The sequence below is a fragment of the Polyodon spathula genome, chromosome 14, assembly GCF_017654505.1.
Source record: "Polyodon spathula isolate WHYD16114869_AA chromosome 14, ASM1765450v1, whole genome shotgun sequence".
Lineage (NCBI taxonomy): Eukaryota > Metazoa > Chordata > Actinopteri > Acipenseriformes > Polyodontidae > Polyodon > Polyodon spathula.
Window position 1 is genome coordinate 7,721,757 of NC_054547.1, and position 14,143 is coordinate 7,735,899.

Here is a 14,143-nt window from a genome sequence, read left to right on the forward strand (position 1 = left end):
TTATTCATCCCCACTGTCAGCCTGTCAGAAAAAGAGCCTTTTCCTATTCCTCTCGCTTAGAAAACAAAGGAAAACAGGACCCGCGCACTGCCGGCTGGGAGACTGGAGAGCCGAACCACTTAATGGTCTCAAATGGCCGTTTCTTGCAGGAATTCAGTTAACAAAATGTCAACCTGCGTTTTCTTTTCCTGCTTTACGACACCTGACTCCACCGTGGCTGAAAGAGGAAAGGAGATGGGGATCTGACAATATTGTATATCACTTTTTTCAATTTTTTTTTTTTTGACCAGCAGCTGAACTGTGCATTACAAGATTGGATTCTGATTTGGTCAAATGTCAGGATGAGGTCTGGCCAGTATTTGGATTGAAGAAACCCCTCACTCATTACTGTCTTATGAAGCTCTCTTGATTGAGGGCAGGGTAAAGTAATCTCAGGAAACAGTGTTTGGAATTAAAATAGCGTATTTCTTGTGGAGAAATGTTTGGGGAAATGATCCTTTAAAACAGACAAGCACTTGGGAAATGTGGAGCAATGTGGAACATCTTTTATTAATTTCTTAACTTATGAATTTATTTATTCAAAATATCAGTCAAAAAATCATTATTCCACATGAGCTCCTAATCTCCCCATTGAGGAAGGAGCCCAGGCAGCAGGGTTAAAGGAAAGCACTAATGTTTCTGTTCTGTAAAAGCCGAGAAGCAGAGATGGCACCAGGCAGGCAGTCAGGCTGGAGATTGATGGCCTCACTGCCATTAAGAGGAGAATTAGCCAGTGGCAGCTATCCTTTTGTAGGGTGAAGAAGCCATGAATTATTTTCTTAAAGATCCATCTCTCCAGGTGATAATTTTACCTTGTAAAGGCCACTTTTTATGAGCTAAGCGACTCAAAAGTCATCCTTTAATATTATGATTATTATTTTTTTTTTGCTTAACTGCCAGTGGGCAGCACTTTAGTACTTCAGATCTTTCCAGAGAAAATAATAATAACTTAGAAAATCACTAGAAAGAAAGCAAGCAAAGCAAGCACGAAAGAAAGAAACAGATCTTAATCTTAACCAAATTCATTTTGCAAACTTGAGACCAGTCAGTATGATAAACAACAAAGTACTGGAAAAGCAGTGGTCTAACAGCAATCGTTCAGGGAATTAACGGATTCTGTAAGCGGCAGTTGAGTTGTACAACAAAAGCGTGACTTGGCATCCTGAGCTGTGTGTTTAGCATGCCGGGGAAGCGTTCACAATTGAAGTGGCTCCATGCAATTTAAAAATTGGACAGTAATAATCTGAACCGTGTGCGTTTGTAAACGAGTACCCGCGATTGACATTGGTGGGATTAATTGGGCCTTGTCTTTTTCCTGGGGTCGTCACCATGGTAATTCCAGGCCTGTTGCCGCTCACAACCCTACTCCCACTAACACATACACAGCAGCCATTCATTCCTTCATGCCTACTTTTTTCAAAAAATCATTTGTCACCCTAAAAATTATAGATTTTGGTGCTCACTTTGGGAAAATGGGTCATTTCATACTGTATACAGAAAATATAGAGTACACACACAAGTATAGCCACAAACAAACACACACACACATACAAATAAATGGGTCTTTGGCCTCGCCAGCAAAAAAGGATAAATAGCAATACATAACCTTTAATTTACTGTCTCTGTGAGCGAGGCTGCCATTTTTCAGGTATTAATATTGGATTAGAGTTGTTCGCCACTAAAATGTTTTTGCTCCTTTTGATTAATTGAGTTAGATTGTAAATAAAAGTATTTTATGGCAAGCATATAAAAAGCTTGTGTTGACCGAGTCCCACTTTCATTTCAATGCTATTTCCCCTGTGTAGAATTTCTCCATCCCTTTATTGGAGGGCCTGGCTCAATCAGCTTTCAAACCGGGGAAGGTTTTTATTTGAAAAACTACACTTATATGAATATAATGTTGACAATGTGTTGACACCTTCATTATATATATATATATATATATATATATATATATATATATATATATATATATATATATATATATATATATATATATATATATATATATACATGAATTTCTAATATGCTAAAACATTTCCTTGCAGCAAAAAAAGTTGAAGGGGGCCCTGCTGTAAGTCTATATTCTTGCAATTTGATTGCAAAGAAAAACGCCAATAAAGACAGTGCTTCTTCCAGCAACATACTCAGTAGCCCATCCTATATAAATATCTTTAGAGGGATATAAACCAACACACAATGTAGGGAAATGTCGCTTGCCAGGGAACCAAAACTGGCTGGTTGAAGCTAAGATGGGAAACAGACTAGCGCTGAGCTCAGCTGGGCTGTTTTTATGTCTGTGAGATTCAACAGCCATTGTAGATGTGCTGCCAACAGGTTCTTCCTAAGTATAACCCATTACAATGAGACACAAACAAAGACAGAAATACCTTTAAAGTGTTAGTACCATGACCCGGGGCCAGTTCCATTATTAAACAAAAACACAGGAAAATATCATTGGGAATGTTTATTCTGAATGTACAGTTTATTGTTTGGGCCAGTGTAGTCCAGAAATGCAAGTATAGAAAGAAAACATGAAATACAAATTGAATGCAAAAACTGAAAATTCTAAAAATCAGAAACTGAGCGAAGAATCTGACATTCATTTCATTTTCATATTCATTTCTGAAAACCAGATCAATTTTTGGCAATTTCAAGAAAACACTGGCTCTACTTACATAAATATATTTTTTAAAAGCTACGTTGTCCTGAAACGTGTGTGCTTTTTTGGGGCATTCCTAGATTCTATACATTATCAGATTTATGTATCGTAAAACGTTTTTGAAATCTGGTTCTTTTTCTTCTATCTCCACAGTCTATTTTATTATCGGTGCACATCAAACGTGAAGGAGAATCACCCACCGCCTCCCCGCTGTCATCAGAAGACACTCACCACTCCGACAGATATCAGGTGCGACAGACAGGCAGACAAGATAGAGGATAAAGATCAACTGAGCGCACTGAATCATCACAAGGGTTAAACAAGGGTTAAAACACACACACGTGATCATATTACAACTCCAACCCCAAAAAACTTTACATGGGAAAACTGTAAGTGAAAATGTTCTTAATGAGAGCACATTTTTTTGTTTCATGTCAAGGTTAGAAACACACACACACACACACACACACAATTGCACTTGCATAGTAAGAAAAAGAACATCCCAGTGAAGTAAGAAATTCCACACTTACTAAATGGACAAACAGCCTTATTCCAACCCTTACCCACATGAGATACCACTTAGTGTACTGTAAAGATACATCAGTCCAATACATCATCAATCTAATTTAAATTTCAAGTCAAAATGTTGTTAATTTAGATTTAAAAAAAACAAAAACAAAAAAAAGTCTTTAAATAACCAGCAAGCTTTGAGAAATGTCCCTTAATTACATTATGACAATTGAATTGGCTGATGCTTGTTGTGTAAGTGTTATCAGCATCTGAAACAACCACAAAGTACTGTACTGTTTTCCCTCCACATGTCACGAGTGTTTAGTCAAAATTGCCATATCAATTTAGTGCATCGCTCCATTACTTTGACTTGCCAAACAAGAACGCTAATGGGTAAGCTAAGGGAGCATTTCCAGCCGCTTAGACAGTAGAAAATCCCATCGATACTCCTGGATCGTTACTAATGATATACTTTTAATTAAGCTTTGTTACACAGACATTTATTCAAGCTTCATTTTCTAAATGTATAGTTTCCAGAAATCTCTTAGATAACAGGTAATAATTCATAACATTCCAAATTATTATGACAACTCATTTCGTAATGTCGGCACAATTATCTATTTTGAACTGGTGCCACAAAACTGCATCTGTTAGCAAGCGTCCATCCCTTATGCTTGCTTAGTTTAAATCAGCGCTTGCAAATGTGCACCAACCAGGAAAGTGCTGATTGTTATTCCTCGCGCTTGCAAATGTTCACCAACCAGGAAAGTGCTGATTGTTATTCCTCGCATTATTCATTCCCGAAGAATAATGCTGAAACAAAGCGGACGCGCTACGGTGTTTGTGCACACATCCCAGTTATAAAAAGTGCCAGTTGATATTTTCATTGTATCTCTTTTTTTTTTTTTTTTTTTACATGTATGTTATTTAAAGGGAAACCCTTTTTTTTTTTCCTTCTCCCTAATATTTAATTTCTTAACTGTGTATTTGGTTGGATTCTGTAGCGATGTTTCTGCTTAGATCGTTGTTTTTCGTAGTTACCAACTATTCTAGCAAAGAAACTGGATTATGTCTTCTGCTCTGGATGTATAGGAAAGCAGTTTATGAAAACAATAGCTTGCATTAGCAGAACTGCGCTAGGGTTATATAATGTACATATTATATAGTGTGTCAATTATTTAATGGTATCCTACATCATGACCTATATATTTATGGCGATGTGTAATGAATGCACACCATTTCTTATATTCTATTTATCAGTATCACACAGCAAGCAACAAAACAGCTACATACAAAGTATATAAGGTAAAGTTGTATAACAGTATTATTCCGTGGCTTCATGTTATAAGTGGAAGTTGTTTTACGTTTCATTCTATATTAAATATATAAACAAACAAGCACATAAATAAATAAACACTTGCTGCTAAATGACACACAAAGGTAAGTTAATAAAAGCTAAGATAATAGCAAAGTGTTTCTCTTAGGCTAGTTGAGTTTACTACAGTAATTGAGGGAAGCACGCCTCATAAATATATCTTTCAAGCAAAATATGTTTCATATATAGGACCTAAATGTTAGATTGTAATTTTAAAAATTCAAAATTCAAAATACTTGCTTTCTTATCACGATCAGAGCGCTTGATATGTTGAACTCACTGCTACCAGCTTGTTGCTGCCACCTGCTGTCCAGACGCAGAACCACATCGTTTTATTTAGTTTCCTCTGCTCGAGATGAACTTTCACTTTGTTGTACCGGTCACATGACTGAGGCCAACATGGCTCCTGTAGCAGGATGGAGAGAGAGAGATATGTGAACTGGTTCTTTCAATCGCCTTGCATCCTTCCTGACTGCCTCTTGTTTACATGCGCGACAGGCACAGTGTCACTTCTTTGATTAAGTCATGTTAGTAACTGTGGCCCGTTTGGTCACTTTTGAAGCCTAATTACAAAGTGGGGGAGCCTGTAGTTATGGAAAAGAAGAGACAGCCCACTGGGAGACAAGAAGTAGGTTTTGTGTTTACAATCTGAGTTGTTGCCGGAGGATGCAAAGAGGTGGGGACAATCCGGCGCAATCCATCCTTTAAATGTAATTAAATGTATTGACTAAAATGATAAATGGGATGATATTTTTTTCTAATTTCTCTTGTTTTTTTTCCCCCTTACCAGACGTTTTTACGAGTCAGAGCAAACAGGCAAACACGATTGAATGGTACGTACATATTTTTAAAAAGTTTTCCACAAACTTTCCTTCCTCACTACGGTAATATTTAATATTTTCCTAATTGCATTTATCGTAATTTCAGTGGGGAATTTATTAAAACTGCCTGTGGTATATTATGTATATAATACAACGCGTTTTTTTTTTAACGTTGACAGTTGACCCACGTTTATTTTTATTATTATTATTATTATTATTATTATTATTATTATTATTATTATTATGTCAGTACAGCTGCTTTGGACGTGTAGCAATATATCTTTTAATTTGTTTATTTTAACGCATTAATGTGGCCTAATATTACCACGACGACTACGACCACCACAACTACGACTGATAATAATTAGGCTAATATAGTCTCGGAATTGTATTGTATTTTGGCAATAATATATCTGGAATTTAAGCAGTAACATTTAAAACCAAATTCATTGAAATGCAAATTTAATGACTGCTGGTTTTGTTTAATTATTACTGTTCTGTAATTATTTTCACCCTTGTTAAAAACCTGAATAAATAAATATTTGGCAAAAGATGAGCCAGTTTTGATGACCAGGTATAAAGTGACTACATATGCCTCTTGGCTTTTAGGGCAACAAGTGCTGTGCCTTGGTCAAATACACTCAAGGGCACAATTACTGTAAATATTATGTATAGCTTTATAATGTGCTGAAATTGTTTCCAGTAATTAAAGTAACATATCAGGTCTGATCCTAACAGAGGCAACATATGTAAATTTATCAGTTTTACACAGGTGGCCCCAAAACTGGTCTGTAGCTAAAAATGAATATTGTAGCTCAAATTGGGAGAACAAGTTCATTAAGAACTGGGAGCCCAGGTCTTAATGCCAAGTGTCAGTTTTCCAGCAGCCAGTGCTGTTGAGGTTGGCATGCAAGGGCTTTTTTTTTTTTTTTCAAGCCATGCTGGCGGAGTTTGCAGCACGGCTCCCCGGACGGGCGGCTGCGTTAATTAGACGTGATCCCACCTTTCAGCATTAATTATCTGTGTGGCGATCCTTCTCCCCTGCCCTTTTAAAAAAAAAAAAAAAAAAAAACATCCCCTTTCACAGCCAAAAAGGCGCCTCTTGTGTACGCTTACAGGTCACAAAATCTCATTCATTTTTACAGATTAGAAGTGAAGGAGCTGTGCTGGTAAAGGTTTAGAAAACATGGCTTAATTTGAAAATTTAAATACACACATTAAAAAAAGGAAAAGATGCATGGTCGTCTTTGTCGGCATCCACACCAGTGTGGTTTCTGTCAGGTAGCAGTAGCTAATCAGAGAATGACCTGGTCAATAATTGAATTGGAAACGTCCAAGGAGCACCAGATACAGTAGGTCAGAAACTTGTCTTGGCTGCTCAGTAGAGGGATTTTTCATTTTGACGACATCTCAACCAACAGTGTTAGAACTGTGCTAGTGGAGATGCTGTCCTTGGGATGAGACGTAACATTGACCATGTTAAGACAGATCACGTGGCAATAACTCGAGGGTCCTGGCTACGCTTTATATGCAAGTAAATTCCCCGAAACCCAGTAATGACGAAAGGACATTCTTGGCAATACAATGTCAAATAAAAAGCACAAAAAAATATTTCAAGTAAAGATGAGTAGACAAGTACTACTACAATCGATTCTCTAGTTTCTCATTTGCTGCAAAGTTGCCAATTTGTCTTAATTTTTTAAAAATGCGATTTAATAGGAATATGTAATTATCCAGAACAGCTTTTTATTAGAAATGTTCGCATTTAATTATGTGTTTAACCAGCTGTATGCCATAGGGCGTGATTTAGTGAATACATTTTATATTCAGTCAGTATGCATGAATGGAAGACCGTGGCTAAGTCAGGAGCATCAACAGCGCCTTAAATGTTTAACCAGAAGCTCTTATTTTATATAGTTTTTTTTTTTACTGCTAGGTTTAGGGCGCAGGCTGTGTTTGCATCTAATAGTAAAGTATTGGCAGGTACTGGGGTTTGTATAGCGTGCAGTTTGTACTTTTACGTGACTATTTGACTTGTCTGCATGCTGTTGTTGCTGTCAAGTTTTAAAATGAGCAGTGGATGGAATTTGGCAGTGTGCCTCAGTCAGAGGTGTCGAAGTGAGCCTTCAGGGCAACGCTTGGCTGTTTAATCATGCTGATATGGTGGCCAACAGGCATTTGGTGGCTTGTGTGGAAAACATCTCTTGACATGCTTTGCCATTTTCTCTATAATGCATGATGTCTCCTGTCACTCAATTATAAAACCTTTTTTAACTTGAGCTTCTAGTTGACATGCATTGCTCAGATGTCAAATATGTATTTTGCTCCTTAGGGATATATAATGGGAGTGACTCTAAAATGTTTGAACTTTTACTTTGTATATTTTGTCACCGGGACCTACCGCCTGATATAAACGCCAAACCTCAAAATTAAAGCTTCGTGATTGGAGAGACAAGCGTTTTGGAGTGATTCATGTTTCCTGTCTATATGCAGGCAGGGTAGGTAAAGTGTTTGTTTGACCTGGTGCAGGAAGCTGCTTCCCCCATCAATCAAAAAGGACAGCAATCGAGATCAAGAGAGCACATTTGATCGCAGCTGCCCCCCTGCTTTCAATTCAGGAAGTGCTTTCCCTGACAAGTACAAAAATAAAATACATAAATAAAACTGAATTTTGGTGCCCTGTCCTTGGTCGCAGTGCAGTGGAGGAGGTAGCAGGGAGTGTTGACCAGGAGGAGTATAAGTTAGCTCTCTGCCCAAAAGGCTATGTAGTTGTCGCCTATTTCCCTTGATGTAGCGCCTTCACGAGCAGAGGATCTATTAACCCTTGACTTCTTGATATGTTAACAGTCGACGACCTCTGCTGGTGCAGGCGCTACACCAAGGAAAGTGGCAAAACCGTGCCTTTACGACTGCGCAACGGAGCCCCTGTCGCCCCCTGCTGCAGCCAACACGGTAAGACACCTTCAAGTCAGCCTCAGCTTAGGTGCTGGGGCTGGTCAAAACATTTCGGGTACGAAATTGAATGATTTACTAGAAGAATATAAATATAGGACACTGTACGACTGGTTTACTACTAGCTGTTTTCAACTAAACACTAAAACTGAATTCAACAAAATTTGCCACTTAGCAGGGGTGGCCAATTCAGATCGCCCGTCACCTGGAAAACAAGCTTTGTAGGACGGACAACAAGTTTGCCGTTATACTTTACTTGTCGGACAAGTAGCTTTTATTTATTTATTTTCTGTTTGCTAGAAAGGCACTCTGGGTATATTTGTAGAGCCACGCAAGTTTCTGAAAACTGAATTGCGGAAGTCTAGCACATACACAAACGTTTTAAAAATGTTTACGTCCCGTCGCTATTGTGATTGGCTAGCTATGGAAGAAGCTGATCTTCTGTTGTTTACAAAGAAACCCAAAAATGGCTGCCTAAGAGTGAGAGCCTCTGTCAAGACATATGCTTATCTTTTAAACTTAAGGTATTAACATTTAACATTTATTTTTTAAAAAGCCAGTAATTTAAGCATTTGATATCCCAATTTGTGTGGTAATTTCATTTTGTGTTTTTTTTGTTGTTCCTGTAAAGAGTGAGTGTGCGGTAGTAAGGAGAAGAGAGAGTGAAGAAATGCGAGAGTCGGTTGGTTAAGACATCGCTTGTAGCACTGTAAATACTGTGGAAAAATATTAAAATATCCACAGTTTAAATTAATGAAGTCAGTTTCACAAAACGATGGCTGATACCAACTAAAAGGAGTAAAATAAAACTGAATATTTGACAATTGGATCCGACCGACGTTACAGAAAATGACTGGTATGTACTACAAATAAAATGCCAAAACAGCATCTTCTTTAAAATAGCAAACTGGTTCTTGGTGCAAATTAATATAAACTGGAAGATATGACAAGGCACCTTGATGTCTTCAGTATCTTCCATGACAGCAAGTATTTTGGCAGGTGTTTTCTTTGATTTTGGTGGTGCAGTGGTACATGGTTAGCACAGATGCAGTGATTTGCCTTTGTTCCTAAGTAGTTCCTAATTGTGACATTGTGCTGGATATTGTAACAGCTTGGAACACTGATGGATCAATCAGCATGCAGCATTCTAACAATCTGTTTTATAATTAAGTATAAATACATCCTAGAAATTAACAGAAGAAAAAACATTTTATGTCTGATGTATTTGATGGAGGCTACTATAGCTATTGTGTGCATTTTGGTAGAAAAGCACACATTCTTTGTAAATCTCATGTTCAGCAGTTACAAAACCAAAAGAACGTCAAGAAAATCAGAGTTCCACTAAGCAGCAGTAATAGTTGGTAATTAATTTTTGTCTGACAGACTAAAACACCTGTACATCAGAAGTTGAATTCAGCATATACAAATTGGAAAAAAAACAGGCAGAAGCTATTTTTTTATATTTGAATAACTCCCAAGTATTGCTTATTAGAGTTGGACTCTTAGTATGTTATTTAAATGTAGTAGCAAATGTGTTCCAAACTGCACTGAAAAAAACCTTTCCTTAAAGATGGTTATAAATTTGTGGTGAGGTAAATTTAGTGAACCAGTCAAGCTACACGGCTGGACCCGCCCCTGTTAATCACTAATTGATTGATTGTGTTAAACCAAAATCCTACAAGTTATAGTCTACTTTTTTGTGTGTGTTTTGTGTGATGGGGAGGGGGCAAGTATTTTTAAGGACAAGTAGATTTTTCTAGCCTTGTCCCTTGGACAACAAATTTTATTTAGGAATTGGCCACCACTTCTAAGTATACCTTTCCATCATTTATTTAACTCATTATTGCATTTCTGTTTGTGTCTTCAATAATGGGAATACAATTAATTAATCTCAGAAAAGTTGACAACGTGCTGCTGTTTGGGATCTCTTGTGAGAGCTATTCTTGCTTTGACAACTACAGCATGATCACCATGTTGCACATATTGCAATAAAGCTTTAGTTACCTGTGTTAAACTCAAGACATTGTGAATGTCATTAAAAATAAATAAATAAATAAAAGCTCCTCATCTGTGTCTTGCCTAATTAATCAGTCTTTTCTTTTTGTATTTAATGGAGCCTCCCTCAATTACCATCTCTATCACCTGGAAGAGATTATCAGCGCGGCATCGTGACAGTCTTCTACTCCCAGAGTTATGGGGCGTCTTCTCCCCCACTCGGTCCTCTTGTCCTGCTCGGAATCACAGCCAGCTAAAAATTAATGTCCCTTCACGCAATTTGCAGTTAAGAAAAGGGGACACAAGACTTACGATGTAATAGGCACTGTTCTGCTGTGTTAAATTTCTAATTATATGCGTGGGGGGAGTTATAAAGGCAATGAGAGATGTGTACAGTGTGACTGGCAGCCCATCCCAAACCATTTCAAGGAGAAAAAAAAGTTAAGGGATACAGTACAGTATTAATGCACAGGAAAGCATGACCAATCAGAGTCACTGCAACATTGACAGGAACTAGACTTGTAGCCTTGGATTAAATAGGAGGGTGTTTTTTAAATTGCATACTTGAATAATTTAGTAAGTGATTGAGAAGTCCTTTTGTTATGTGTAGTGAACACGTATCTTAAAAGATAGTAGTAAATGCCAATAGTCAAAATATTGTCATTGGTCTCTCACAACTAGCTGTGAGAGGCTAATTCAGGCGTTTTTTTTAAGGTATTAAGATGTATGGTTCCTAATAATAATAATAATAATAATTCATAATATTTCTTGGATATATGTACTGCTGCATGTGCGTGGGGGTGCGTTCGGGCTCTTCTCTGCGCCCCATGCTGTGTATCTGTGATAGAGCACTTTCAGATGCATTACACTTAGATGCAGTAATCTTTTACTTATTTTCAGTCTTCATTGATTTTGTGTCAGAAGAAAAAAATGACTTTTTGACAGAAGACGCTTTTGTTTAAGTGCAGTTCTACGAGCGGAGCAGCGTAATTGTAATGCAGTTAGAGCACAATAGTTATATAATGCAATCCTTTATGTCACTTATTTTCTTCCGAGTCTGTAAAAAGCTTTATTGGAAAATACACTCGGACAAACCTTCAGAGCCAAGGGTCTAGTTTCTACAGCTGTGACTGTGCAGTCACAGCTGGATCGTTGCGACCCTTTTATAAAAGTACAAATTCAAGCTATGCCACTATGAGCAAAATCAGTGTTTGTCAGCGTATCTATCATGTTGCAATTCATAATTCAGATCGGTTTTATGTAGCCTACATTTTATTTGTGTGTTTTTAGTCAGGAGCTCCATGCTTCTGCTAATAAACCAGTGCATACTTCCTTCATTGTGCAGCAGGGTTGTTGGATGCATTGCAGAGTGAGGATTCCCAGCAGTCATGGTTGCAGTGGTTGGAGGTTAAGGGGTTAATGTGTGTGCACAAGCTGGGCTTTTCATTGCTCTGTGAGTGACCACTGTCTTTTGGTGCAAAGCCTGGCCATACAGTGCAGATGGATAAAGGTATATTGCAAATGCAGAGGGATTCTTTACCATGCGTATCCAGACAATAGGCTTCTCTTTCACACAGCCGTTACCTTCGTGAAGCCTCAGCACTGTAAATTGTCGGTTTTCAGACCACTTCATTGACCCACATTAACTCAAGTGCAGTTAGAAACTAATTTGACACACTGTAAATGCCAGTGCCAGGTGTACGGGGGAAACCTCTAAGAAAAACTCGGGGCAACCAATTAATTCCTCATGGACAGGGGTTCCTGCTATTGAGGGTCACTCACATCCAATGACAGGGTTCCTTGTTAGATTTGGAGTCATGTTGTTTATTAAAAGACAGCAGCCTAATACACTCAATGGCTTGTTTGCATCTGGCTATTGTTCTAATTGTTTAAAAGCCATTATCTCAAACGTGGATTTGTTACTAGCTAATCGAACAGTATTGAGCCGGGAAGTCTTCAGTGATGTTTCTATGGGATGTACTGGTGTAAAGTAGGAAGAATAATCAGTGTACAATTCTGCTGGTGGTTTCCTGGTATATAAATGTACCTGTGGTGAATGGAGTGTGCAGTCACTGACGGTTTTGTTCCCTTCTGTGTTTTGCAGCTCGGATTGGGAAGATGAAGCGCAGGAAGCCAGAAGATGGGCAGGTATGTCCGCTGTGCAGCGCACCGCTGGCAGGGACAGAGGAGGAGATGAGTAGGCATGTGGAACAATGTCTGTTCAAGGTAGCATCGGGGGCACCTTCCCCTTTCACAATCTGCTCTCCTTCTACTCACCTCACACCTCTCTGAGCTGGTCCCCAACTCCTCCTGCAGCTTCTCTCCTCTGTCCATCCACAGAAAGTTGATCTGGCCATTGTTTTATCAGATATTTTCCCAGTCTGCAGTGGTTTACAAAGCATTAAGGTGGTGGCTGCCTTTCCTGCCCCTTGGTATTCCACAGCGTTTACACATTGCATCATTTGCAAGATCAACCGATTTATCACTGTTAACTACCCAAACACCTCATGTGTGCAGTGAACAAAAGCTGAGAGGAGTTAGGAACCATCAGCCCTCTCCTGCCAGGTCCTTTTAGCCAGATACTTCTGAGACACTTGCTATTAACTGTCCTTTAACAATTATCAACCCACAGTGCCTTTTACTTACTTTAGTAACCAACTGAGAATGAAGAAATTATCACAGGATGGAAATCCAGTCAGGGCAGTCGAACTGAAAAGCAAGATTTGTTATGTTAAAAAGTTATTTGAATGGCCAATTTTGTTTTGTTTACTATCTTACAAACATATTAACAGGTGTGATTTGTTTGACTTTTTATCATTAAGACTGCCAGTATCCATAATTTTCAGTTTCACTAACTTTGCCTGAGTTCTACTTTGAACAAAAAGTTATTGTTTTTATTTACTTGCTTATTTACTAGTTAATGCCACCCTGGGTACAGCTGGAGATGAGTCAGTAAGACGTTTTGACAAAATTTGCTTTCTAACCTTTTTGAATAGTTCATTGCAAACTAGATCTCCATTCACAGTCCCTGCGTAAAAATAAAGGAAAGAGATCCTCTACCGTGGCCAGATATTCTCCACAAAATATCAGAAATAAAGAATTGTGGATGTTATTGACATTTGAAATTGACTAAATTATTGACTGATTTTGATAAAGCACCTTTCATAAAATCAATATATAATGCTGTTGGAGCCAGCTGTCTGTTGTGGGATTAATAAATGAATAACCAGAGTTTTCCTTCTGCAGAGAGAAGGCGCGTGCGGGACGGAGGATGACTCTGTGGATATCGATGGGGAGAACGGCAATCGCTTCGAGGAGTACGAGTGGTGCGGGCAGAAGCGGGTACGAGTCACCTCGCTGCTGGAGGGGGGCTTCAGAGGTACGGCAACATTGCAGGAAATAGAAGCTGTAAAATGGTGCACAATCTTCATAATGTGAAAGCTATAATATATAGTCCCAGTTTCCACTAAATAAAATAACATAGCCAATGTTTTTTTATTTATTTTTATAGTTTTCAGCTTTAATATTAAGCATGTAAATTATGTCTGTGGCATGGGCTGGGGGAAATGAAAAGTCTAGGAAAATGGCGACCATCAGTGCCTCCAGTAAAGAGGGAAGCTTGGCTGTCCTGGCCAGATCATTTTATTCAACATAAAGAAAGAAAGAAAGAAAAAATGTGTTTTGCCGTGGAGATCTCCAGACGAGCTTTGTTGAAAAACATCTTCCTGTGGAAGAAGGAAGGCAGAGTTTGACCTCTGGGTTCCATTTTGCTGGGAATGTAATTTTAGC

At 38.3% G+C, this 14,143-nt stretch overlaps 1 protein-coding gene across 9 annotated transcripts in view; it reads left to right on the forward strand.

Annotated features, from left to right (window-relative positions):
* The window catches only part of LOC121326694 (E3 ubiquitin-protein ligase RNF220-like), a 140,340-nt gene that overhangs the window by 104,767 nt on the left and 21,430 nt on the right, over positions 1–14,143 (forward strand). For 3 of the 9 annotated variants that reach the window (XM_041270073.1, XM_041270072.1, XM_041270076.1), the window contains 5 exons: positions 2,855–2,950; positions 5,377–5,419; positions 8,255–8,359; positions 12,459–12,580; positions 13,601–13,733. In XM_041270073.1, the coding sequence (XP_041126007.1) occupies positions 2,855–2,950; positions 5,377–5,419; positions 8,255–8,359; positions 12,459–12,580; positions 13,601–13,733 (499 nt within the window). Of the gene's footprint in view, positions 1–2,854; positions 2,951–4,955; positions 5,215–5,376; positions 5,420–8,254; positions 8,360–12,458; positions 12,581–13,600; positions 13,734–14,143 lie in introns of those variants that run through there. The other 6 variants (XM_041270075.1, XM_041270078.1, XM_041270077.1 and 3 more) reach the window with 4 other exon arrangements.